Below are 26,509 nucleotides of genomic sequence, written 5' to 3' on the forward strand. Positions count from 1 at the left end.
GTTTTTTCTAGTTTTTACTCATCCTGATTTTTTATTTTATCCAGACCGATCCAGCTATCAAATCAATCAGATCCTAGATCAATCCACCAAACCAATCCAAATTTAATAACTATACTTCATAGCTGAGGTTGCCTTTGCTATTTGAGGCATTGAGCGTGTTCTCAATTCTCATTAATAAAGCTAACGAATGATATAAATTTCATCATTGCTCGGAGCTGTTTTAAGCCAAAAAAAAAATATTGAAGAACGCAATCCCAAACTCCAAACGGGGCTTAAGCAAGGCCATTCTCATGAATTCTCTACTCCACCCGTTTGCTCTTTTTGACTAGTTCGGCAAGCAAGAGAGACTCGATCTCGATTAGTGATGATTTTTTTAAAAAGACTACCAAGCCATAAAACGAAAAACAGAAAGAAGAGAGGACATTAATTAGGAGTAAGGTTGTCAATTCTATTCTATTTTGTCTAGAATGGTCGAAATATTTCATACCAATTTAAAAAACGAAACAAAACGAAACAAATTTCATCTCATTTTAAATCTCGGTCCGTTCCGGATTTTTCGGCTAAATTCCGCTCGGAACGTTCCGGTTTCATTCCACATGTTCCGTTCCGCTCTTGAAAAGTCATTGAATCAAATTGAACCTTGTTCAATTTAATTAATTAAATCACTCAATTATAAAAGGCTCTTTTTCATTACTATTTTCAATAACAATGATATTAATAATATTATGGAAAATTATTATTACTATTTTTATTAACAATGATATTAATTTTTTAAAATTAGATTTATCACTAATATATATGGTTTATATTCATGTTGTTTTTTTCATGTTTATATTTTGTAGGAATTTGAGCAAAATAAGGAATGCTTTAGATTCCATTAGCCTTGATAACATTGACCTAACTTTATATTTAAAATATTTGTGTTAAAACATTTTACTTTCATAATATTTTGATATTTTGTTTAAGTTGAATTACTTTAAGTTAAAGATCTATTTAATCTTGACTATTTAGAAATATTTTAAATTTTAAAATTATATTTGTTTGACATTGTGTTTGTATTGCATAATTTATAATTAATTTATCTTGAATTTGAATTATGTTTGTTGAATATATATATATATATATATATATATATGAACAGTACAATCCCGAAATGGTACGTCGAAACACTCCGAAACTGAAACATTTCATTCCGATTAAAAAAACAAAACATCTACCGGAACGGAATTGACAACTTTGATTAGAAGTGTGATTTCTTTAATCCTCATTATTCTTTAACGTAGTGGTTAAAAGGTGATCATTGTAGTAAATTTGAATGGCTTTTTAACAGTTCAAGCAATTAATTAGCTCTCTTCCCGTGCTGGATATACTCATTGAAGTTTTTTCACTCATCTCGCATCATGTTGTAATTGTGATTAGGAGTTGAATACAATCATTAGCGCCTTGAATTTCAAGTAAAGAAGGCTGTAAGAGAATCTACGCCCCATACACGTCTTAAGCAGCAGATACAGAACTCGAATAAATTACGATTGCTATTGATACCGATGAGAGGACTGTGGACGGGACCAGGGTCCAGGAGCGTGAAGGCAGAATTGACAAGGTTTGTCTTTTAGTAACACTACAGTGAGGATGCTTAAAGTGCACTCCTCCATTATTAGCTTTCTCCTTCACCGATTCACGATTCTGGGCCAGCATTTCACCTCTGACAACAACTCTCAGTCTATAGTCTCTCTCAGTTCCAGTATAAAGAGTCCCGAGTGCTGGTTTCAGTTTCCATGCGAAAATCCAAGTTGAGAGCCAAGTCATATTTCCTAGCATCAGCATGGCTTTTGTTGCTGCTTTATGCTTGAGCTCGGTTCTCGTATTCTCGATATCTTCAGGAGCAGATGCACTGAGCTTGAATTACTATGAGAAAACATGCCCTGATGTCGATTCCATTGTTACGAATGCTGTCAATCATGCAATGATGAAAGACAAAACGGTCCCCGCAGCGCTACTCCGGATGCATTTCCATGACTGTTTCATAAGAGTAGAGATTAACATTTCATATTTTTCTTCTATCATTTTCCTGCTCGTTGTTTGTTCCTAACTTGGATGTTTGCATCTTGTTTCAGGCCTGTGATGCTTCTGTTCTGCTAAATTCGAAAGGGAACAACAAAGCAGAGAAAGATGGCCCACCTAATATGTCTTTGCATGCGTTTTATGTCATTGACAACGCAAAGAAAGAAGTGGAAGCTTCATGCCCAGGAGTGGTATCATGCGCTGATATCTTGGCTTTAGCTGCAAGAGATGCAGTTGTACTTGTAAGATAACAAAACGAGCTAAAACATTCCCTCAAGATCAGGACTATCACTTATCTAAACAAAAAGTAAACCTGGAAACTTCAGAGATAACAATGACAAAAAAATAATAATTATGTTCCTGATGGTTTTATCAATTTCATATTGCAGTCCGGAGGTCCAACATGGGATGTCCCAAAAGGAAGAAAAGATGGGAGAACGTCAAGGGCTAGTGAAACAACACGGTTGCCTTCTCCTTCCTTTAACATAGCTCAGCTGCAGCAGAGTTTCTCTCAGAGAGGTCTGTCCCTGGATGACCTTGTGGCTCTTTCAGGTAAACAGAAGCCTGACTGCTACTGTTACTATTTGTTTCAATAGTTTTCATCTATGAAATCACGACGTTGCCAACTACTCATATGCAGGTGGCCATACTTTAGGGTTTTCCCACTGCTCATCCTTCCAAAGTAGAATCCGCAATTTCAATGCCACTCATGACATAGACCCATCCATGCATCCATCGTTTGCAGCCAGCTTAAGGAGTATTTGTCCAAAATCGAACAGGGCAAAGAATGCAGGAACAACCATGGATCCCTCGTCGACAACTTTTGATAATACATATTTCAAGTCGATCCTCCAGAAAAGGGGTCTATTCTCCTCAGACCAATCTCTACTCAGCACTCCAAAGACTAAAGATTTGGTCACCAAGTTTGCTAGCTCCAAAGCCAATTTCAATAAGGCTTTTGTATCATCCATGATCAAGATGAGTAGCATCACAGGCGGTCAGGAGGTTAGGAAGGATTGTAGGGTGGTAAACTAAGGTTCTGTTAGCTTGGTTCATTACTTTTAAACTGTGAAATGGCAATCCACCAGATGTATCGATAGCAAAAACTAGACATCTGGTTTGCTAATAGCTATGAAGGCCATCTATCTTATATTGTAATAGATATTTTGAAGAATAATACATCCAGAGATATTTTCCTGGTAATGACTTTTAGATCATAACAGTCACGGTTCTTAATATAACAAATAATGAAGCTAGTAAGGAATCAATTTATCTAAGCAAAGTGACCTGCAATCCCACTTCTTGCAACTGATGGTTAAACCTACACTTTGGACTCAGTTATTAGCAGGGATTTGGTCCATCTATCCTACCTGGGCTATAAAGACCAAAAAATAAAAAACTACAACAGGTTAATCATATCAAATACCAAGAAAATTTACGCTGGTTTAAAGAAAAGCTTCCAGAGCTGGGATGCCCAAAGGTATTTTCCATGCCCAAGCAACTAGCTCTCGAGAACAATCTCTAAACAATAACAAAATAGAAATCCAATTATCTATTTGTCCTCCAGTAATCTACATATAATAGATCTCCTTGGTATTCATAGAAGAAACCAGAATAGATTATAACTACGCTGATTCACAGCATCAAAAACTTCAATTTACCACAAGTCATCTCATCATGGAAGGGAAGCCTCCCGTGGCAGCAATGAGTAGAAAGTGATCAAAATGCCGCATCACCAGATAGCTATCCAGATGCTCTGATCAAAGGAAATTACTCGGGTAATGTCTATTCACTGATTAATACAATCTCTGCCAATTGAATATTGCCACTTAGCCCGGATGCCTTGTTGGGTGGCATGAAAGAAAAAACATCAATGAGCTTTACGCACTTTAATCCCCATTTGAGCATCAGGAATTCAATAAGATGATGCCCACTGCTCATAATTACAATAAGAAAACAAATAAAGGTTTCATTAGAATAAGAAACATTTGTATAAAAAAGTGTGAAAACTACGAAGAGACATTAATGTTAGAAGAGTGTGCAAACAAGAAATGGCATGGTACAGCATAAAATCAGATCAAAATACTGAAGATGATCATTAATTACCTTCTATTATGATAAGTTGTTATAAAGACAGACCCCGGAGAGTTTTGGAGCAGGAATGTCACAGTGGCAAAAAGGTCATCAAAAGCTTACAAACAGAAATGGAAGTAAGCTTTTTCCGGTGTAATTAAATTTGAGCAATATACAGGGCAAGGGAAGAAGTAAACTAAGGAAAAGAAAAAAAAAATAATCATAAAGATCGAAACCATAACAGCAAAAGTAATTTACCACTTGCATCATAGAGTACATCAGCCCCAAGAATAAGTTTTGGCTTCAAAGTGAATATAGACTCATCCCAAACTCCCCATGTCAGTCCCAACACCTACAAAGTAAAAGTATATCACTATTTTTTTTGAAAAAAGGAAGGAAGAAAATACCCTCAAGGCTAATAGCATATGGAGAACAACAATTTTACAGTGATAGCTTACTTTACAATTAAGTTGATTCAAGTCGCACACTCTTCTCATGTTGTCCAACACCTGCAGATCCAAAACAATAATGCTTATGAACAGTCAATTGAGGCAAGAAAAATCCAACCAAACTAACCTATTTAACAACCACATCAAAACGTAAAGCACTTTTATTTAGGAATCTAGTAACGCTATGTATTCTGAAATATCCATCATGTGTGCATTTCCTGAATAACATCAACTACTTGATGGTTGGTGCTGTTTGAGAGTCCAGCTCATCAATGGCCGATATTATTCAGGAGACTAACATCCAGATTGAAACATAAAGAGCTTCAATTTAAGGATCCAGCAATGCTATTCATCCTAAAAAACAATCCATACCGAATGAGTTTCCCGAATAATATCAACTATTTGAGTTTGGAGTCGCATCAGACCCACCAATTGAGTATCAGAACCACCAATTGAGTCCACCCCATCAATGACCGATATTATTCAGGAAACTAATCCGGGATAAAGATTTCAGGAAACTACATTAGTGACTACCCAAATAAAACTGTGTCAACGAGATATCATTATATAGTACATTGCAACCTATCATATTTATTGATTTTTGAGAAGACTGGTTTAGGGTTAACGTTTTTAATTAACAAGGAATACCTCCAATTTATTAGAATCATCAGTCAGAGTAACATCTAATCCCAACTTAGCAGCCACTAATCCAGGCAAACAAGTCCCTGCACCAAGCTACAAAACTATATTATATCAGATTAAATATATATATATAAAAACTACATATCACCCAATTATGAAAAAAAAATAGAAAATCGAATTACCTCGAGAACACTAACACCAGAAAACTGCAATCTCTGTTGCCAAACATACTCAGCAAGTACAACACTACATGGCCACACAAACAGGCCATATTCTTCTTTCATATTCTATTTCAGAACAGGAAAAAAAAAAAAACGGAATTCATTGTCTACATTTTGAGAGCTAGAATTTTGGTTTTTCTTTCTCTTGAATGGAAAATAAAAAGTAGTGCCTCGATTATTGAGATGGTGAACGCCGGTTTGTCAAATTTGTCACCGAAAGTATGCTGAGATACCGTGGTCATGTTCCCGCCCGAAGAAGAGCCGCTGTCAGCGCCGTCTTCCGTGTCCATCTCCACCGGTATAAGAGAAAGATATGGTTAACTGTGGTCTGAGTACCGGAACGTTCGCTGTGATTAAAAAAATCACTTACCCAAACCGCTGCGTTTAGATCTGTGTATGGACTGTGACAAAAGTAATTAAACAGTGGTCACGCGACTCGCGAGTCAAATGAACCCGTGTGAAATTTGAAATCACGGACAGTCCTTCAAGTATAGACATTTATTTGATTAGAACCCTTGATTTATTTTTGTTAAGAATAAATCCTAGGCTTAAATACACCAGCCATTAAGTTTATGCGTGTCACATAATTAAAATTTATCTAAAATACATGGGTGTTCTTCTATAGCAAAACATTGTTCATACATACTCATTTCACTATTCATGTCATTGTTTATAGATAATTTTTTTATTTTTTGGTCCTTAAGTTTTTTTGTTTTTACACTTCTAACCTCATGCTTTTTTTCTTTGTTATTTCATCCTCACAAGTTGTGTTTGTATGGTCTTATGTATTGAAATTTATTTTGCTTTGCATGCTTTTGTATATGCGAGGTGTTAGATAATATTTTGATGTTAAATTAAAAACTAATATTACAAGATAAAATTTCAAGTTATAATTAAAAAAATATATAAAAGAATAAAGATTAAAATTAAAATAGAAGATAGAAATATAACTTTTTTTAAGAAAAAGATTTCATTGTTCAAAAGACATGTGAAGTTTTTATTTTATGCATACTTGGTTCTTTTTATTTTAGGTTTTGATCCTAAACTTTATTTTTATCTTGTTTTAATATCGAGATGTTAAAAAATAAGAGTGAAAGTCATCGAGAAAGAAAAGACACAGAGAAATTATTGGCACAATTACATTTTAGTTATAAAAAACTAATCTTTGGGCTTATGAGCTAGTCATAAAGAAAAACTTTAATAGAGGTGATTTTATGTAAAAAAAAAAAAAGTATATTAGAGCTTGTAAATCTTTTATTCAATTTGAGTTTCTAATCATGGATAATGGCAGTGGGATTTATTTGACCGTTTACTTTCTTTGACTATTTTGCTACTGACCTACCATCTCCTCCTGAAGCTGGTAAGGATGGGTTTATGTTTTGCTTGGGAGAATCGCAGGAGGGGTTTGAGCTTGAGATGGGTTCAGAGCTCATTGTTCTTGTGAATGCTGCTACTGATCGCTCAATGCCATTTATCTGGAGAACATAACCTCTTTTTCAACAACTAGTCAGAGCTTCTTCAGAGAGATTGGATAAGTATCTTGATTCCTTTCCTGCACTAATTAGTGATTCTAATAGATCTTCGCCCGGCACTAGACTGCTGCCCGATTAATTTTTTTAATATAAAAAAAATAGACTCCGATAACATGTTTTTTTTTTTTGAAAAAAAAATGATAAATCATATGAAGTTTAATTCAATGTGATTATTAAATTAATTAATTTAAAGATAATTTGGATGGTTAAATAATAAAAATACATACTCGTAAAATTCAGTATTAATAAAATAATAAAATATTTATTTGAGACTAAAATGCAAAACAAAACACGCATGGATAGGATATTTGAGAGTGTGGTTGTTGTTGCTTTACAAATAACTTTTCGTACCGAAATATATCAAAATAATGTTTTTTACATTTTTAAAAATCATTTTTGAAATCAGCACGTCAAAACGATCCAAAACATAAAAAAATTAATTTTTTGCAAAACAAATTTAAATTTTTTAAGAACGTGGTGCAAATAAACACTAAATCTAAAATAAATTTAAAATTAAAAAATAAAATTAAAAAATATATCAAAAAAATACTCAGAAGCATGAACTTGGTTGGCCTAACATTTATAGGCCTTAATAAGTCCGCTAGCCTAGGCACATAAGTCTGTTAGCCTAGATGCATAGGTTTGCCAGCCTAGGCATATATATATATACACACACACGCACGCACGCTAGATGTCATGTCCGCGCGATGCCGTGGGCTTATGGTATGCTTATGCAATGTTGTGGGTTTGTGGAAAAAATAAAAATAAAATTATATGGAGAAAAACTGTTCCAATCCACCATGTTTTCAAGGAAAAAATTACAAAGCTAAATTCTTAACTAGCTTAATATTTAAAAAAAAAATCAACAAAGAAAATTTTGGAAACAATCATAAAAAAAAAGGAAAAAAAACCATACAGGAAAATATGTAGCAATCTATAATGTTTCATGAGGAAACATACAGTTGTAATTCTCAACTAGCTCAATATTAAAAATAATAAAATCGATATAGATAATTTTGAAAAAAAATCATAAAAAAAGTTATGTGGAGAAACACTGTAGCAATCCATAGTGTTTTAAAGAAAAAAACTACGAAACTAAATTCTCAATCAGCTCAATATGAAAAAAAAAAATCGATAAAGACAATTCTAGAAAAAAAATCATAAAAAATGAAAAAACAAAGCATATGGAGAAACACTGTAGCAATCCATCCACAGTGTTTTAAAGAAAAAAACTATAAAGCTAAATTGTCAACCAGTTCCATATTAAAAAAAAATCAACAAAAACAATTTTGAAAAAAAACACAAAAAAAATGAAAAAAAGAGACAATTTTGAGGAAAAAAAAGCAAAAACAAAATGAAAAAAATGGAAAGAAAAACATGTGAGGAGAGTTAAAGTTAAATTCTCAACCAGCTCAATATTAAAAAAAATCAAAAAAAGATAATTTAAAAAAAAAACATGTGGGGAAACATTGTAGCAAAACAAAAACCATATGGGGAAACATTGTAACAATTCATAGTATTTTTTAAAAAAAATCTAAGAAGCAAAATTCTCAACCAGCTCAATATAAAAAAATAAAATCGACAAAGATCATTTTGAAAAAAAAAAATTCATAAAAAAAAACCATATAGGAAAATATTGTAGTAATCTATAATGTTGTAAAGAAAAAAATTACATTACTAAATTCTCAACCAATTAAATATTAAAAAAAAATCATAATTTTGAAAAAAAAATTAAAAAAAAATTAAAAAACAAAAAAACAAAAGAAGAAGACAATCTTGAGGAAAAAAAAGAAAAAAAAACATGCAAAACCCAAAACAATATGAGGGAAAAACAAAACAAAATGTGGGGAAAAAAAGAGGAAAATAAACAAAAAAAAAGAAAGACAAACTAAAAAAACAAAAATAAATGAGAAAACGGCAAAAAAAAACCAAAACAGAAAAAAAAACACATGGCAAAGCTACAGTATTTTTTCCATGCGTTTTAGAGTATTTGTTAATATATATATTAAAGAGTCATTCACCCATTCTCTCTAAAAAAAAAAAAAAAAGCAAGTAACTTTGCCCCTATATCTTGGTATATCTTGGTGACTACAAAATTACTGAAAAATCAAAGTAAGAGAGTGTCTTATATAAAACAAAATCATTTTTCACTTATTTTTAACCCATAAATATAAAAAAACACCCTATAAATCTAAATAAACATGTTTATGCCTTCAAATAACCTAAAAATATTCAAAATAAAAAATCAATTTGAAGCTCAAACACTTTTCGAGGTCAAGTTTACTCTTTTATAGAATTTAAAGGTGAAAGAACATCTAAATAAAATTTAAATTGAACTTTTTTTTATTAAATAGAACATGTTGATACCAATTTACCATAAAAGAATCAATGGGAAGAAAAACAATTAATAATCAAAATAAATAAATAAAAAGTATTGTGTATCATGGTAGAAAACATCTATGTCTTCTAGTTTTTGTTGTAATTGTAATGTAATGTAATTTATATTAAAAAAGCTAAAAGGAACAGACTGTTTACCGTGTATTGAAATAATGTTTTAATGTCTTTGTCTTTCTTAGCAAAACTGACCAGGATTGTTTTCAAGGTTATTTTTATCTTTAATTGGGGGTTCAAGGCATTGCTAAATTAATTAGGGGCAAAATGATCAACACACATTTTTTTTCATAGTATAATGTCTTTCTTTCCATTAAAAGCAAAATGATATATCTACCTGACTTGGGTTTTTTTTTCTCCTTTTCATAGTGAATTGCATAATAAATTATTGACATTATCCCTGGAAGCCACAAAAAAAAAAAAAAAAAAGCTGGCATGATAGGCATTTGTGTATTTTTTGTTTGTTTGTTTTGATAATAATTGATTTAACAGAGGAGTTGATGCGTCTTTTATCAAATATACAATATAGTTTAAATAATTTATAGGGAGGCACATAAGAGCTCCGAGAATGTTATGGCAGCATATGCAGACAGTTTACTTGGCCAAACAACGGCTTTCAAGACGGTGATAAAACCCTCTCAATGGTACCTACCTTTCCAGACGGGACTGACACGATCAAAGAGTTGATGTCTTATCCCAAGTGCAGGAGTGTCGAAGTAATAAATAACCCAGCAAGACCGGGATTGAACCACATGGAGGTGAATTATATAAATTACAAATAAAGAGAAAGATTTGAAGAGAATAATAACAGAAAAGAAGTTGAAGAGAGTTTTGGGAAGTGATATTGATGTAAGGATTAAACAATAATAAAACAAATGTCAAGGTTAAAGGATCCACTAATGGTATTTCAAATAAATATAATATAAACTCTTTTTATTACTCAATTGGAAACCACACACAAAGGAGGTTCCAATCGGATGATTTATCGTTAATGGCTCATTATAAAATATTAACATGATCATATTAATTATCTTATTTAAGTAACACCATACTTGTAAATATTTTCAGGTATTCATGATGCTAACTTATGTTAACAACAAATCAAGTTCCTATCATAACAACGATGTCGGCCGAAAACTATGAAGGATCAAGCATTTGATGTACCAAATGTTATACAACACAAATCTAGATTAACCATTTAACAAGCAAAGTATTAAGAATTAGTAAGATAAAAAGAAAAAACATGTTAATAGCAAACTTTCTTAGATATAAACATTGAAGTCCATGTTGAGTTTATATTATACCTATTTTAACACCATTAAAGAAACCTTTTCACCTTGACATAATTAACTTAGCTAAACATAATGAAGAAGAAGAACATAAATAAACTAAATAAAAACATAGTTATGATAAAAAGCATAAACAAGAGATTAATGAAAGCAAAACTTAAGCATTACAAAATATAAAGAAAGAAAGCAAGAACATGATCTTGATCTGAAAACCAAGATGACCAAATACATGGCAAATGCCTTCTTTTATAGGCTAAGATTCAGAACTATTGATTGGTTGACTAGGAAAATAGTTGGTGGCCAACCATTGATTTGGTGGCTGGTTTTTGACATTGTTGGCTGCTGGTTATTGATATTGTTGGCTGGCCAAAACGTCATTGCTAACATCAGAATTTGAGTCCTTTGTTCCATGAAAGCTGTGGGCAATTGTCTTAGCTTTCCAACAAAAAAAACCAGAGCTCATTTAGACTTCTAGAACTCAAGATATAAGTTGAAAATCAAACAGTGTCTGAGCTGCAGGACAGGTTCTGACTTCTCCGTTGTTGCTAAGATTTGAACTTGAAAATGGTAGAATTGAGTCTTGGACTCTCATGAAAGTTTTAGGTCTATGTCTTATCTTTCCATCCATATAAAGTGGACCTAAATCCGAGTTCTACAACTCCAGTTATGATCAAATAACCGAATGGTGTTCCAGTTTGGAATTGAACCAGCATCTCTTCTCTTAGCCTAGTCCTCTTTTTGTCTCTTCACTTTCAATAGTTAATCACATCAATCAATCCTTTGAATTGTGAGATATACCTGCATTCAAAACAAGCATTTACCATAAATTAAAGATATATTATATTATTAGACTTGTTATTATAAAATATACTTTAGTTAGGGAATTTAACGATACTTTAGTGCAATATGATGATATAAAGCCTTAATGAGAATGCACTTTTAAGTACTAATTAGGGACATGTACTTAATCACCTCTGGTTTGTCGTTAATAATTGTTTTTTTTTCTTCTCTCTCGTCGTAGAAAAATAAGCTAGACCCTAAAAAAATTTAATGCACCCCCCTTCCATTAGTTTTCCCTTCAAATTTAGTCTATGTTGTTTTTTATTAGTAATTATTTTATTTAAAATAATTTATAAAAATAGAATTTGTTTTCAATATTATCTCCATAATTTTTTTATATATGTTAAATTTGATCCATATTCTTTTATTTTCTATTTATTTTATTTGAAATGGTTTTAATTTTTTTTTCTAATTTTATCCTCTTTGAGTTTTTTTTCCAATCAAATTTGATTCTTGTTTTTTTTTTACTATTTTTCTTTACCATGAAATGTTTTCCAGTTTGATTTTTTATTGTAATTTCATCATTCGATATTAAATTTGTCGAGTGTTGAGATTCTTAATTGAACTCGGAATTAGAGCTTAATGGGTTGTGAGTTTGAGATATTAATTTGGGTTCGAGAGATTCACATGTGTTTGCTTTTTTTCCTTTTTTGAATTTTTTATTCATCCTCTAATATTTTTTTTTACTTTCTATGGAATTTTCCAGTCATTTTGAGAATAACACAGGCTGCATCGGGTTTTTTTTTTTTTGCCTTTGCTCGATCTATGTTTTTAAAAGGGATTTTTTTAATTAGTTGAATTAATTTATTTCATCGTTCAACATTAAATTGGTTTGATTTTGCCTTGGGTTTTTTTCCCCTTCTTTTGTTAGATCTTGCTTTTTTATTTTTTAATTAAATTAATTTATTTTATCATTCCATATTAAAATTGTCGAATATTAAGCTTTTTACGTGAGCTCAAATATGTAATTTAACGGGTTAAAAGCTTGAAAGATTAATCTTGGTTTAGAATGTTCACCTAGATATGTTTGGATTTTTTCCCCTTTTTTAAGCTTATTCTTTTCAGTCTTATCCTCAAATTTTTTTCATGCTTTTTTTTCCTTCTTATGGAATTTTTTATTCGTTTTGAAAAAAAAAGGGTTACCTTGGATATTTTATTTTTGATCTTTGTTGAATTTAATTTTTTTTATAAGAATTTTTATTTTTGAATTATATTAAACCAATTAATTGAATATAAATATGAGATCTTTTATGTTATTTTTTAGTTTGCTATTCTAATAATTTAAATGGTCCTTTTCAATTACCTCAGTTTTATATTTTTTTTTGTTTACTTATCTGTAATCATTGATGTTAGATAATTTTTTTTTAATATTAGAAAGAAAATTAGGATGGGTTTAACACAAGACATTTACCTAAACTTATTTGTTTTTGTGTTTTAATTTTTTTAAAAAAATATTTATTTATTTTTATTTTAAATTAATTTTTTAAATATTTTTAAATTATTTTAATATATTAATTTAAAATAAAAAAAATATTATTTTAATATATTTTAAATAAAAAATATTTTAAAAAACAAATAATAATAATTATTCATGAGATGATTGGGGCTATTATCTGTAATTTTGGATTCTTAAAAAAGAAAGAAAAATGGACATAGTAAATCATAAATGACCGTCTCGCACGTGACACCCGGGCAATCACTATCTCTCTCGTTTTCTCGAAGAATCATCATCATCAGTCTTCTTCTTCCTTCTCCTCTCTCACTTTCAAGCTCATCTCTTGCGCTCTCTCTGTTAGGACTAACCACTCGGTGTCATTTCCATGGCTTTTGCTCATTACTTGGTTGCCGTTCCCACTGAACCCTCAAATCTCACAAAAGCTGCACTCTTTAGCACCTCCCCCCCTCCCCCTCCTCCCCCTCCGCTTTCTTTTAATAAAAATCACTCTGATTTAACTTTATCTTCTACTTCACTGAAAACTAAAGCACGCAAGCTATCTATATTTCCCAAATTCCGTCGCACTGGACAGAAAGGTAAATTCATAATTTAATTTTATATTTTATTACTTTTCAAATAAATTATTGGATGACTTAATTGATTTGGAATAGCTGTTTTCAGGAAAGGCGAAGGCGAAAGAATCAGAAGTGAGTTTAGCAGCCGAGGCGTTTACTAATTTCAAGCATTTGTTATTGCCAATTACTGATACGAATCCTTATCTCTCCGAGGGAACTAGACAGGTTATCTTTTCATCTTTTTTCATTGTTTAAGGAAGTAATTTTTTATTTTAGACTGTTTGGTTCTGTGTTTTAAGAACTGGAGAGTCTTTTAGCTCAGGGATTTCATGATATTTATTATTTGTTAGCAAACAAAAAAAAAGGCTTGATCATAGCATTAAAATGAAGAAAAATTGAGGGAAAATTCTGCAATAATAATAATCCGACGTTCAAAGACCCATTCTTATGGATGAGTAATGCTAATTTTACATAAAGATTCTTGTCCAAAGCTCTTCCTGTAAAAATATAGATCTATTGAATGAGGTGATTATTCTACTTCCGAATCGTAAGTAAAATTACAAAGACAAGAAAGAGAGAGAGAAAAAAACTTTTCTATGGCTGAATTTTTAGTGGAAGTGATTTAGTTAGAGATATAATTCTTGTTTACTTATTTGTCTTAGCTCGATTCTTCCCTTTATGCAAGTGAAAGAAACTGTAGCAAGCAGCTGGTTTAAAGTCTTTTTTGTGCTCTAACTTGTAATTACTTGTCTGACAGGCTGCTGCAACTGCTGCAGCATTGGCGAAGAAATACGGTGCTGACATTACGGTTGTAGGTAAGCATACTGACTTTTATTCCTTGTTATTTGTTTATACAGTGTTGGGAACTAAGTACAAGAGGTGCTTTCTCTGTTTTTATTTTTCCCTTGGTTTACAGACTGTTTTCAATGCAAGATTTCATGGAATGTAGAAATTTACATTCTTTGCAGTTATTGATGAGAGGCAGAAAGAGTCGTTGCCTGAGCATGAAACCCAAATGTCTAGCATTCGCTGGCATCTAGCAGAAGGTTTGTATCTGAAACCATGAGTTTTAGAAAGAAAGCAAGATTTTTCTTGCTATTTGCAATTCAAAGTGCACACTTTATGTAGCCAGTAGCTTGATTTAAGGTAATGTCATTTGTTACAATTAGATAGTTCAATTTAATCCTGTAAAAATAAAGAAAGAAAGAAAGGTTATGCATTAACCAATTGTGAAGCATGTTTTGGGTCCAGGATGTGCAGATTTTTGTGCATATGCGAATTAAAGAGACATTTTGATGCATGAGATTTTTTCCTAGTGCGCAACTTTGTGTTATTGGGTATAATTTTCAATCTGACCGTTGGTTTGGGTCAAAATTTTGCTAAGAGATTCTAAAGGCTCTATTTCCTATTGAGTTAAAATTTCGCAGCAATCGGAGATCGGTAAGGCTTTTTGATGGTGCCTAGAAGTTGTTGTTTGGGATTTGCTATATTTTCCTAGTTGGTATATGTTTTTTTTTTTCCTTTCTGGTTTAAAAGTCTTTTATTATTTTTCTAGTTTTGTTTATGATATTTTTTTCAATAATAAATAGGATTATTTAGCTTGTATTTTAGGAGACTATGTGAACAGAAAATATTCAGTAATAAAGTTTTGAATTAAGGTTTTTGTATTAACCTATTCGGTATAATTTTGTGTTCTTGTGCATGCGTCTTTCTTGTGCTGCTTCCTTCTGCATCACTTTTCACACATCAATTGCAAAAGACAAGAAGTGGAGTTGTAATCTTATCTTCTTTTCCTGTAGCTTGTGCTCATCTTTGACTTGGAAACTCGTTATCTAGTCTCTTTGTTTAAGTTGCTAATGCATTTACATGTTTCTTTTTTTAAATGGTAGGTGGGTTCCAGGAATTCAAGTTGTTGGAGCGACTGGGCGAAGGAAGCAAGCCCACTGCCATAATTGGTGAGGTTGCTGATGACCTAAGCCTGGATTTGGTAGTCATCAGCATGGAGGCAATTCATTCCAAGCATGTGGATGCAAACCTGCTCGCTGAGTTCATCCCCTGCCCTGTCTTACTCTTACCTTTGTAGATTGTAGTTATTTCGCTACTTAGCAGTGACCGAAACGCATTGCAGGTGCAAGTTTTCTACTGATAGGCTTCTGGTTGGATCCAGCCTGTTCAGCTTTTTTCTTGTTGATTATGTTCTTAGTAGGCTTGTGGCTGGGCAAGCGAGAAGAAGCTGTCCTTAAACATTATGTTAACATAAGCAGGTGAATCTTATTCAACCACCAAAGCCCCGCCTTGATACTTCGGAACATTTCACTTTCTTTCAGATTGAAGCTTTAGTTGATCCTTTCCGGCACCAATTCAAGTTAATTTTGAATATAATACAAAAAATGTGTTAATGTTCTGGATATATTTTAAAATATTATTACTTTTTTAAATTCATAATGAACATGTGTACGCCTGCATGTGTTATGTTATGGATAGGATTTTCTAACGTGAAAAAATAATTATATTATGAATATATTTTTATATATTATATTTTTCTTAATTGAGAGATAAAAAGATGTCTATATTTTATAAAAAGAATATATGAAATGATAAATAAAAAATGTTAATATTAATTAAATATTAAAGTGAAAAGTTAATTTTCATAATAGAAATAAAAGATAGTTGTATATATAAAAGAGATTTTATTCATTTTCTCTTATAAACTAAATTTTGTTGTTAATAATAAATAATTTTTATTTTTATAAAACAATTATATAAATATAACTAACTCATATTAAATATTAAAGTGAAAAATATTCTATACAAATCAAGTTAATCTTTTTGAAATATCTTGCAACTAAAAAATATTAATATTTAAATAAAAATAATTAATGTAAAGGGATAAAAACAAAAAAGGTCAAGGGTTAATAGGATAGGGGCACACACCTGCAAGTGACCTATCATTATTTTGAGATGAAAAAGTAATTAGGTTCATGTTTTTGGATCCAAAATCTAATTTTTATTTATTTTTTAATCTAAAAACACCCTTGAAACACTATATAAACCTCAAAAATTCATTTAACAACTCCAAAACACATCAAAATCACTCTAAAAAACAAGAATTAATCAAATCACATAAACCAAATGAAACTCAATCTATTTTTTTATATATAATGTTGGAAGGAAAACCACATCCATTAAACTCCTCTCAAGAAAATAAACTCATTAACACAAAGATTTTTTTTTTGGTTGTTAGAATATGGTTAATCAATAATGTTTTTTATTATTTACAATTTTCTGATGAATTTCTCTCTCTTCTTTCAAATCTAACAACTGAAAAATAAATAAAATAAAATTTAAACCAAAATAAAAACTTTAAAAACTTTGAGATTTGACATGCATTTTCTCCGTGTTTTTTTTAACGGTCCTCACTTCTCTGTATTTAATTTTATCTTTCAACTATAATTAAAAAAAATTTCTCATGAAATTTGATGCTAGACAAGGACTTAAAAAAAAAACTGAAGACAAAACTAAAAAAAAAAGAAGAAGCAGCTTTTGAAGTTGCTAGGAGGACCTTAATTTTTTTAATTGTATTGATAACTAGTTTTTTTTCCAACTCTAAAAAATTTGATTAAAAATAAAATTATAAATTATTTTGGGCTATGAACTAAAATTAGTTGTAATGATTTTATGGAAGTGGTTGAATTAAAATGTAAATGATGATTGTAATGGAAATTATGATATTGACATGAAATTTGATAAAATAAATAAATTGTGTTAACATAATGTTTCCAGTTCTGGATTGCAATCTAAACTCTAGAGTACTGTCACTAATATAGACTGGAAAGGAAAAAAAGATAGTGAATAAAAAGAATAGTAAATGGCTTGAGGTTACATACAGATCTTGAACACAGCAAGGAACAGAGATGCACTTTGCCCACCTTGGCTACAGATCATATATACACAAATACACACAAGTAAATCAGAATGGTATACAGGAACCGGATAATGAATCAGAGTAGAATTAAGAATTGCTGAAGAAGCCGATGCATTTTTGTTGAGCCCGTTAGCCGGAAGGTTTGCTGCCAAATTAAGGACCCCTAAGCTCGGAACAACCCCGAAGTTTTGACCCCTCAGACGGGTGGTTGGCTTCCGAAGGAACCCAAAGCTCGGAACGATTTCAAAGTTTTAACAGCTCCTGCCCTCAGTACGTATTTGTGATACACTGCAGCTGCCAGTGCTCCAAGAAAAGGCCCAACCCAGAAAATCCACTGTTCACCATAATTACAACAGAGGTTAGACAGCCATTCTAAAAATATGCTAGTTTCCATTACTCACACACTTGATAGAATGGTTAAGCAAGATTGCGTGAGGCTACAAAATTGCAATGTGTGCCTGATTGCGAATCAAAAGTAACTGTTGTTTCATTTAAGATTTTTTCTAAGATGTGGCTAGGGTTGTCAATTACAATCCGCCACATCTTTATATGTTGCGTTGAAATGCAAATGGAATAATAGCTGTTAACGTGTATTGACGAAGTCAAAGAAGAACGCACCAGATCGTCCATGGCTTCTGCAGTGCTACGATGAAGCAAATTAGTAGCAAGGCTTCTAGCAGGATTGATGCCAGTTCCAGTGATGGGAATTGTAGCCAAATGCACCACAAACACAGCAAAACCAATAGGCAATGGGGCCAAAACCTGAACAGCATAACATAAAAAACTCAAAACTCTGCTTAACACCATCGATCCATTAGTCGTTAAGAGCAGCTAGCACTATATATGTACTTACAGGCACGTGGGAGTCGCGAGCGTTCCGCTTAGGATCGGTGGCGGAGAAGACAGTATAGACAAGGACAAAAGTGCCAATGAACTCAGCTCCTAATCCTGCACCCTTGGAGTAGTTACGCGAAACAACGTTAACAACACCAACCGAGCTCTGCTGTTCATCAGCATACATGAAGAGGAACACAAACAAGTGGCCAAGTATAGCTCCAAGGCATTGTGCCAGCATGTAGGCAGCTGCTCGAATCAGCGACATCTTCCTTGCTACGAGCATACCGAATGTTACCGCAGGGTTAAGATGGCCACCTGAGGTTCGAATAAAAGATAAATTAAGTTCAATTTCCTGAAACATGAAATTTAACGGAGAGAAAGAAAAGTTTGTATATAATACCAGAAATTCCAGAAGTGCAGTAGACAAGCACAAAAATCATGCCACCGTTGGCCCAAGCAATGCCAAGATGGCCAACACGACTACATTGGTCAGTATAATTAGGCTCCTTGTAATTAACAACGGTGGACACAGAGAAAAAAAGGAAGAGAAAGGTGGCAATAAACTCTGCAATTAAGGCTCTGTAGAATGACCACTGCTTCAGCTCTCCCATGTCTAATAGAGGAGCTGGTGGCGGGTCATGGTAATCCCTTCCATGTTGACGCTCGATGTTTCTCTCTTCACTACTCATTTTTTTTTTCTCTGGAGTATTTTTTCCTTTCCTTTGCCAAACTATCTTTCTTCTCCTCTTCTACTTTCTATATATCACTTGGAATATTGCAATTGAGAGATGGAGAATGGAAGTAGTCAAGATCCTCGGTTTGAATGTTTCTGTTGAATTTGAATTAGTCCCGGATATCAATTTTGACTCTGAGGAGACCATGGAGGGACCGCTATTTGTTATACAGCGAGACCATGTGATATTGTGATTATGGTAAAAAAATTGCACGCCTCTGACCTCAAAAATATGACGGGGTGCGCGGCGGCTGATGAACAAAATCGTGGCAACAAGAAGCCATAATACCCAAGTTGACTTTGATGTGATTGTGGTGAGAAATTGCATGCTTTTGACATAGTCCATGCGCGTTTTCTACTGGCTCGTGGCCGTGTTTCTAAAAATAAGGTGTTTTTTATTATTATTTTAAATTAATTTTTTTAATATATTTAGATTGGTTTTTGTTTGTTAATATTAAAAATAAATTAAAAAATATTTTAAAAAATAATTTAAAAATAACTGATATCACAGTAAAACAATTATATAAGATTATCATGTTTGGACTTTATCTTGTTTTAAGTTAGGACCATCCCATGTGCAATGATTAATGAATTTGGTATCCGTCCAATTCTATGGACCCGTTAATTGGAGTGTAAACATAGATAAGAAAAACCGTCCAATGAACCCCTGGTATCCGCCCTCCACCTTGCCAATAACTAAGAACGGTTCATCGGAGCGGAGACCAAGGGCGTGTATTTGGATAATTTCGGATAAAACCCACTAATTTGGATAATTATTTGATTTTATTTCCATTTTCCTACTTTTCTTTTTTTCTTTTGCCCGATCAATAACCTGAACCACCCAAGTTTTTTTATCCTATTAAATTCTTTTTAACTGAGTTATTACAAAAATTATAAACAACCAGCCGAAACTAGGTCCAATGAAAATTTACTGTCCATTAGCTTTGAAAATTTATAAATAAAAATGTAATTAGCATAACCCTGTTTTTTTATATATTACATGAATTATCTGAAAAGAATTCTGGATAATTACCCAATTAAATCACACATGCTCACTTTTCAAGGTATTAAAAACTGAGTTTAAAGGTTAGATTATAATACTAAAAGAATTTGGAATCAAAGTGAAAAGAACTGAAAAGTTTAAGGACCAAAGTGTATGGAATGAAAGTTTTTTAAAATATCTTTTTGAACATTAATTTGATGTTTAGAACACCAGTTGACTGCATGTTGTAAAAGAACAATTTGACCGAACATCAAGTTGAGTCTTGAATTGTATTTTTATAACATACGCTTGAATTTGGATCCATTCTAAAGTTGGTTTATTCATATTCTTGCATCCAAAATTTATGACTTTTCAAGAATTCATTGCACTTTTTTTAAAAAAAAAATGTATAATGGTAGTTATTGGTCACTCGTACTATAAATACAAGTGGTTTGGTTGCTCGGAAACAATTTACCTTTTGTTTTCCCTCTTTTACACAAAATTAAACTAGTTCTTTTAGGGTTCTTAGAAGAGTCTTTTCTTTTATAATTGGTGTAGGAGATTTTTTTTCTTCTAACAAGTAGTTTTATGTTAATAGAAATAAATTTTAATCTTAGCTGAAATTTTATTATAAGCTTTCACAGATTCGTTTCATTTAGGTCTAAGGTTTTATAGCAATCAGAGTTTGAGAAGACCTTAAAATAACATCTAAAGATTCATTATATATTTTTAGTTGATTTATATATATTTTTTTCTATTTAATTTAGAATTTTTTTTTTTTATTATTATTATTATTTTGATTTACGTGTGGTGTCCGGGCCAGTTTACGCGCACCACGACTATTCCCCACGGCCCACTGGACATCCTGCAAGCCCAGGAGCAGGTAAGGCACCGCGGGGGTGACAGGCGTGCACATAGAGGGTCGAACCCGGGACGGGGGCGGAACAAGTCACACGATTGACCACAGCAGCTAGACCCTCAAGTGCTATTTTTTTAATAGTACTAGTGGTGTTGTAATTGGAGCTTTGGTATGCCTCCATATATTTTCTCTCTCTCCTCTCTCTTAATATGCAATTCATTTCCTGATTTATCTTAAATATTACTATTTTGATCTCTAGAAAAACTCTATCCTATCAAGTCAATCTATCCGACCAAGCAAGCCTAAGAGCTCATTGAAAAATGGAATAAAATTGATATACTAATAATGTAATTATCTTTGTATTTTTTAATCTAAGAATATGAATGAGAAACCTTTGTGTAATACATAAAAGCATATAACTAGTTTCTTACATTAGCAAACAAAGAATTCGGAATTATGCACACAAGTTAAGAATTTCATTGTACAAATTTAAAACACCCACATATCAAGTTGAGACATATTAGAATCGCACATAAAGTTCGGACTATGAAAACTAAGAAATAACAGAATGGCTTTGCTAATTGCTAGGCTCGATGAAGACCAAGGAAAGCCGATGGATGATAATGGAGTTGCCTTAGCTAGTAGGATTGCTGCGGAACGATGCCAAAGCTTTAGCGGCTCCGGATCCCAGTATGTACTGATGATACACTGCTGCTGCCAGCGCCCCAACAAACGGCCCAACCCAAAAAATCCACTGTTCACCAGTACGTAAGAACGTAATCAAGTTTAGAGTTCAGCAAATTTTAAAGTATATGTGCTAGTTTGTGTCTTGGCAATTGACAACTGCTCAAAACACACAATTGGATCATCAAGCAAGGTTGCATAGGATGTTATCTTATTTTTTTAAAAAAAATTATGCTGGTTTCAGTTGCTTGTAATTCAAGCACAGTGGCGAGGAAAGTTATTATTTTATGACAAATGCTCGCTAGCGAGTAGGAAGAGGGGCTTACGTGATCATCCCAGATTTCCTTAGCATTCTTAACCACAGCAGCACCAAGACTCCTAGCAGGATTGATGCCCGTGCCAGTGATGGGAATTAAAGCCAAATGCACCACAAAAACAGCAAAACCAATAGGCAAAGGAGCCAAAACCTGATCCAAGCAACATATATAAAATTGGCTTATTTATATTGCCACCATAACTTTGAGAATCACATCAACTAAATGTACAAGTTGGAGTCGATAGCGTTATACTTACAGGTACATGGGAGTCGCGTGCCATCCGTTTAGGATCGGTTGCAGCTAAGACGGTGTAAACAAGGACAAAAGTGCCAATAATCTCGGCACCTAAGGCAGTACCCTTTGAGTAACCAGGAGCAACTACGTTGACGGCACCACCGGCCTGATCGTAGTGAATGCCAGTGAGTATCATCACCATCCATACACCAAGCATAGCTCCAAGGCATTGTGCCATCATGTAGGCCACTGCTCGAATCAGCGACACCTTCCTTGCTACGAATAGCCCGAATGTTACCGCAGGGTTAATGTGGCCTCCTGTGGTTTCAAGAAAAGGACGAATCCCATTTCTTCCCATTAATAATTCTCTGTATTTGTTAATTAATTATGAATGCTAATTAAGTAAATATCATGTATAAGTACAGGATTTCTCTTCGGTATTTAAGGATGTAGATTTCCTAGAGATTGTTTGCCAGAAAATAGTGTTTTTTTCAAGGAAAAAAAAGGAATTTCTAATTAAAAGTAAATTATTTCTTGATACATATATATTTCTTTTGATTTTCACACAACAATAAATATTTGTGGCAATAGTTTTATAGAGTGTTCATTCACTAAAGCGTTATTATTTTATAGAGTCCGGTGGATCTAGATACATGACAAGTTATTCATACTCCTTTGTTTGTTCAACTTGATATTTTCTTATAAAACATAAAAAAAAATGCTTTAGAGCTTGTTATTGGGGCTTCGTTTTGTCTTAATTGTAATAATAAGGTCCAACCACAAGTTTTGTTTGAAGCTAAAAATCCGTACTTCTCATTACTTTGCCCAGCTTTTTTCAAAGGACAAACCCACTGCACTACTTCTCATTACTATTAATAAAGCCATGGCTTGACAAAAATAACTCCACCCATCTTGCATCAACAAGTCACGACTATAGCTAGGATCAAGCTTTTAATTGATAAATTTTGCCCTTTTGCCTTCTCCCTGAAACAATCTTTCTCACATTTCGATGAGAAATTCCGTTTGACAACAAAGATCAAGCTTTTGTTTTCCATTGATATAACTTCTTCTAACCTCTTTTAATTTTTTGCTTGCATGCTTGTTCGTAAGATCTTAACTTGGAAAGGGACTCAAAAATAATTAATTGGCCCATTTCAATGGCTTTTTAGCTGTCGAATGAGGAGAGAGGTTCAGATTATTGTCGTGTAACCAGGTCATTTTAACTAATCCGGATAAACCAGGGGATTACCTGATTAGTAGGATGTTCTTAAGTCTTTTCAAAAGAAAACTATTGGACTTGATTCTGCTGGGAAAATGTTATCCAGGAAATCTAGCCTTCAGAGAGGCAATGCGCAATCAGAAAATAGAACCTTAGATGTTGGATTAATTTTCTAGGCAGTGCAGGTGATGCTAAAGAGTTATGAGACAGGGCAGAACAACATTTCTTGCTTCTTTTCCAGATCAAACCATTTCTTTTCCAGCTTGCTATTTGAGCTTGGAACAAACTCCAATCAATCACTGGATAGTTGGAGCAATATTGCACACAGCTTGAGAACATTTCCAGATGGCTCCTGAGGCTATGATTTTATTCTCTTTTAACTTTGAGGTGGTTGAGAACTTGTTAGCTAAAATCTCTGTGCATCCATGAGCCAAAATAACAGTGACAATTTATGTAGTTAAAAAATGTGGAAGCCTTTGTACAAGAAGGTAAAGGTGGCGATGATACAGAAATTTTGTATGAATATGGAAGCCTTTGTACAGAATTTAGATTTAAATCCATGAGACTGAATAAATGCTTATTAATTTTGGTCCCGCCTAGAAAATGCTAGGATTTACTAGAAATTTGAACGCTATTTCTATTTTGTTATAATATAAACATATTTTCTAGTTTGAGTTGGAAAAATATCAGAGACTTTAAAAACTAACATATTTTCTGATTGAAAAGAAAAACTAGAAGAAAGCTGAAAATGGAAAAAGAAAATTGTTTTCCATCGCTAAAATGCTGCTGTGAAAAAAAATAAAGCCATGAATGGTACCAGAAATTCCAGCCGTGCAGTAGACGAGCACAAAAATCATGCCCCCAAAAGCCCAAGCAACACCAAGATAGCCAGCACCATCACACAAGTTGTTATGAACTCCCTTGTAACCAACAACAGTGCCTACACCAATATAAAGGAAGAGAAAGGTAGCGACGAACTCTGCAATTAAGGCTCTGTAGAATGACCACTGCTTCAGCTCTTCCATGTCTAATAGAGGAGCTGGTGGCGGGTCTCTGTAGTCCTTCCCTCCAGTACTCATTTTCTTGGCTATATTTTGCTATTCTAAACCGATCTTTCTCCCTTCTTTCCTTTCTGTGGTTCTTAGAGCGCAAGGGAGGGATAGATAATGAAGAATTTATTGTTTAGAAAAGCCAAAGGCTTGTGTTGCGCAGAAGCTGAATTTGAAGTAAATGAGAGGATGGAACAATGTCGAGGAGACCGTAGGGACCGTTATTTATTATTATACAGCGAGACCATGTGATTTTGTTGAGCAAATTAATGGCACTGGAAGAGACCGTATTGGACTGAATTATACTATACTATCGTGTAGGAGGAGGTGAGGCAAAGATTTGGTGTCCAAGACATTGATGAGTTCAAAACCCTGAAAAATATGATAATTACATCTAAATGAGCCTCCAATACCAAATTCTACAATATATATATATATATATATATATATATATATATATATATACATATATATATATATATATCAGAAAAATAATCAATTCCACGCATTTATAGATATTGCATCTGAAATGTTTCGATATGACTTTATTATCTGGAGAAATCCAAAGAAAAAGAACGAAGGAAAAGAAAACAGGTGAAGTTAAACTTAGGCAATTCGGTAAGCTCACTACTCAAGTTATGAACTCTACTAGATCGAATTAACTTTTTTATTTTATTATATAATAAAAAATACAAAAATTAATTTACTATAAATTTAATACTAAATAATAAAATTAAATATAAATCTCACATTAAATAAACAAAAGATAATAAAAAATAAAGAGAGAATAAAAAAACCTAAAAGGCCAATAAAAAACTCAAATGACCTATTGCAACAAAGCTCAAGCATGTGGACCTTAGGAAGATTTGCGGGCCTAAGCTAGTATTTTTTTGTCATCTGCTCCTTCTTGTTGCCTAAAAACAAATAATGCTGCTAGCGAGAATTAAACTCACAACCTTTAACTACTGACACACGCGCTTCAACCAACTAAGTTATAATACGAAGTTGTTATAAAACAATTAAAAATATATATTAACTTGGTTCACTAATCATATGATTAGTGAAACTGACCCTCAATTCTTTTAATAGTGTAGTAATAATTTTATTTGTCAATTTAATTGCACTAAGAGGATCCATCTATTGTTAAAATAATACTAGTTGAGTGACCCACGTTTCACCACAGGTTGGATAAAAAGATTTTTGAGAAAAAAATTGTTCAATCAATGCAAGCGTGTTTTAAATAAGAAGAAAAAACAATATTGAATGATAAAATCGCAAAAAAAAAACCCCTAAAAATAATAATGTCAATTTATGTTAACATATTAAACTTGTTATTTGGCCAAAAACACTAAATTTGAAAAAACCTCGAAGCTCAAATATTTTTAATTAATCAAATATTGAATGATAAAATTAAAATACACAAAACATACATCAAAAGGATACAAGGATAACAATTATAAGCCAAAAAAAGAATCGATCCCATCCGAGCTAACTCGCTAAACTCACAATTTAGATTATAAGATTGGGATAGCTCGATATAAAGTAAAACAAAGAAAATTACAAAACCTAATTTTTTAAAAAACCATTCAGAATTAATATTACATCAAGTTTTAGTATAAAAATGGGTTTTAGGGAAGATGTTCATCACACCAAGTAGTAATTAACTCTTTTGCCTTCTTCTCCTATATTTTTCTAGCCTTTTTTCTATGTTTACTTTAGTCATTCTAGAGCTTAGGTTGCTTCGTTTTTACAGTTATTTTTGTCGGAAACTTGTTTTGAATAAACAAATTATGGGTGAATAAAAAATTAATTTCAAAGAATCCTTGGATTTCCATTCAAAGAACTCTTGGATTTTTTAAATTTAATTTTTGATTTATGGTAGTTAATCAATAGTTGATAATGGTAAGAATTAATTCTTCAACTTTTTAACTTCCAAAATTCCCTATAAAAAAAGGGGTGAAAGAAGAGTTTCTAACTTGAATTTTTTTATTTTACAGATTCTTTCTCACCTTATTTTTAGTATTTTTCTTTTCTTTTTTATGATTTAGTTTTCCTTCTAAATCTATAGCTTAGATTCATATTATCGAGAGATATTTGAGTTACATAATCTTTGGTTAAAATATTTTATTTAGAAGTATCTCTAAGCCAAGGTGATGTTGTTA

At 32.4% G+C, this 26,509-nt stretch overlaps 5 protein-coding genes across 6 annotated transcripts; 2 read left to right on the plus strand and 3 right to left on the minus strand.

Moving 5' to 3' along the window:
- Positions 1-1,711: 1,711 nt before the first annotated feature.
- Positions 1,712-3,264, plus strand: LOC18099141 (peroxidase 64). The gene is made up of 4 exons (XM_006382988.3): positions 1,712-2,029; positions 2,115-2,303; positions 2,451-2,613; positions 2,702-3,264. Exons 1-4 carry the CDS (start codon positions 1,823-1,825, stop codon positions 3,094-3,096), a joined length of 954 nt encoding a protein of 317 aa, XP_006383050.3. The 5' UTR covers positions 1,712-1,822; the 3' UTR covers positions 3,097-3,264.
- A 213-nt stretch (positions 3,265-3,477) lies between these two features.
- LOC18099142 (uncharacterized) lies at positions 3,478-5,865 on the minus strand. 2 transcript variants are annotated; one of them, XM_006382989.3, is made up of 7 exons: positions 5,617-5,863; positions 5,408-5,512; positions 5,232-5,318; positions 4,593-4,643; positions 4,393-4,486; positions 4,168-4,252; positions 3,478-3,994 (listed from the first exon to the last, which is right to left on the minus strand). In XM_006382989.3, the coding sequence occupies exons 1-7, from the start codon at positions 5,734-5,736 to the stop codon at positions 3,847-3,849; spliced, it is 690 nt and encodes a 229-aa protein (XP_006383051.2). In that variant the 5' UTR covers positions 5,737-5,863; the 3' UTR covers positions 3,478-3,846. The 2 variants fall into 2 exon arrangements, with proteins under 2 accessions (XP_006383051.2, XP_024458089.2); XM_024602321.2 differs by lacking the exon at positions 4,168-4,252 and having other exon boundaries at positions 5,617-5,865.
- Positions 5,866-13,183: 7,318 nt separating this feature from the next.
- Positions 13,184-15,819, plus strand: LOC18099143 (uncharacterized). The gene is made up of 5 exons (XM_006382990.3): positions 13,184-13,529; positions 13,615-13,733; positions 14,266-14,323; positions 14,477-14,554; positions 15,398-15,819. The coding sequence occupies exons 1-5, from the start codon at positions 13,319-13,321 to the stop codon at positions 15,589-15,591; spliced, it is 660 nt and encodes a 219-aa protein (XP_006383052.1). The 5' UTR covers positions 13,184-13,318; the 3' UTR covers positions 15,592-15,819.
- A 1,518-nt stretch (positions 15,820-17,337) lies between these two features.
- LOC18099144 (aquaporin PIP2-7) lies at positions 17,338-19,059 on the minus strand. Its single transcript, XM_006382991.3, has 4 exons — positions 18,671-19,059; positions 18,287-18,585; positions 18,052-18,195; positions 17,338-17,767 (listed from the first exon to the last, which is right to left on the minus strand). Exons 1-4 carry the CDS (start codon positions 18,957-18,959, stop codon positions 17,630-17,632), a joined length of 870 nt encoding a protein of 289 aa, XP_006383053.2. The 5' UTR covers positions 18,960-19,059; the 3' UTR covers positions 17,338-17,629.
- Positions 19,060-21,228: 2,169 nt separating this feature from the next.
- Positions 21,229-24,557, minus strand: LOC18099145 (probable aquaporin PIP2-8). The gene is made up of 4 exons (XM_006382992.3): positions 24,116-24,557; positions 22,102-22,397; positions 21,855-21,995; positions 21,229-21,598 (listed from the first exon to the last, which is right to left on the minus strand). The coding sequence occupies exons 1-4, from the start codon at positions 24,375-24,377 to the stop codon at positions 21,479-21,481; spliced, it is 819 nt and encodes a 272-aa protein (XP_006383054.3). The 5' UTR covers positions 24,378-24,557; the 3' UTR covers positions 21,229-21,478.
- Between the last annotated feature and the right edge of the window lie 1,952 nt (positions 24,558-26,509).

The sequence above is a fragment of the Populus trichocarpa genome, chromosome 5, assembly GCF_000002775.5.
Source record: "Populus trichocarpa isolate Nisqually-1 chromosome 5, P.trichocarpa_v4.1, whole genome shotgun sequence".
Lineage (NCBI taxonomy): Eukaryota > Viridiplantae > Streptophyta > Magnoliopsida > Malpighiales > Salicaceae > Populus > Populus trichocarpa.

What these genes read in the sequence shown, in the direction of transcription:
- LOC18099141 (XM_006382988.3), top strand. Translation starts at nt 1,823, where the DNA reads ATGGCTTTTGTTGCTGCTTTATGCTTGAGCTCGGTTCTCGTATTCTCG. An exon ending in TCCATGACTGTTTCATAAGA is followed by an intron (nt 2,030 to 2,114) that starts GTAGAGATTAAC and finishes ATCTTGTTTCAG; the next exon opens with GCCTGTGATGCTTCTGTTCT. An exon ending in CAAGAGATGCAGTTGTACTT is followed by an intron (nt 2,304 to 2,450) that starts GTAAGATAACAA and finishes TTCATATTGCAG; the next exon opens with TCCGGAGGTCCAACATGGGA.
- LOC18099142 (XM_006382989.3), bottom strand. Translation starts at nt 5,736, where the DNA reads ATGGACACGGAAGACGGCGCTGACAGCGGCTCTTCTTCGGGCGGGAAC. An exon ending in CTGGTGTTAGTGTTCTCGAG is followed by an intron (nt 5,319 to 5,407) that starts GTAATTCGATTT and finishes ATAGTTTTGTAG; the next exon opens with CTTGGTGCAGGGACTTGTTT. An exon ending in TGTACTCTATGATGCAAGTG is followed by an intron (nt 4,253 to 4,392) that starts GTAAATTACTTT and finishes TCTGTTTGTAAG; the next exon opens with CTTTTGATGACCTTTTTGCC.
- LOC18099143 (XM_006382990.3), top strand. Translation starts at nt 13,319, where the DNA reads ATGGCTTTTGCTCATTACTTGGTTGCCGTTCCCACTGAACCCTCAAAT. An exon ending in CCGTCGCACTGGACAGAAAG is followed by an intron (nt 13,530 to 13,614) that starts GTAAATTCATAA and finishes AGCTGTTTTCAG; the next exon opens with GAAAGGCGAAGGCGAAAGAA. An exon ending in TCTCCGAGGGAACTAGACAG is followed by an intron (nt 13,734 to 14,265) that starts GTTATCTTTTCA and finishes CTTGTCTGACAG; the next exon opens with GCTGCTGCAACTGCTGCAGC.
- LOC18099144 (XM_006382991.3), bottom strand. Translation starts at nt 18,959, where the DNA reads ATGAGTAGTGAAGAGAGAAACATCGAGCGTCAACATGGAAGGGATTAC. An exon ending in CTGCACTTCTGGAATTTCTG is followed by an intron (nt 18,586 to 18,670) that starts GTATTATATACA and finishes TTCGAACCTCAG; the next exon opens with GTGGCCATCTTAACCCTGCG. An exon ending in CTCGCGACTCCCACGTGCCT is followed by an intron (nt 18,196 to 18,286) that starts GTAAGTACATAT and finishes TATGCTGTTCAG; the next exon opens with GTTTTGGCCCCATTGCCTAT.
- LOC18099145 (XM_006382992.3), bottom strand. Translation starts at nt 24,377, where the DNA reads ATGAGTACTGGAGGGAAGGACTACAGAGACCCGCCACCAGCTCCTCTA. An exon ending in CACGCGACTCCCATGTACCT is followed by an intron (nt 21,996 to 22,101) that starts GTAAGTATAACG and finishes TGCTTGGATCAG; the next exon opens with GTTTTGGCTCCTTTGCCTAT. An exon ending in AGGAAATCTGGGATGATCAC is followed by an intron (nt 21,599 to 21,854) that starts GTAAGCCCCTCT and finishes ACTGGTGAACAG; the next exon opens with TGGATTTTTTGGGTTGGGCC.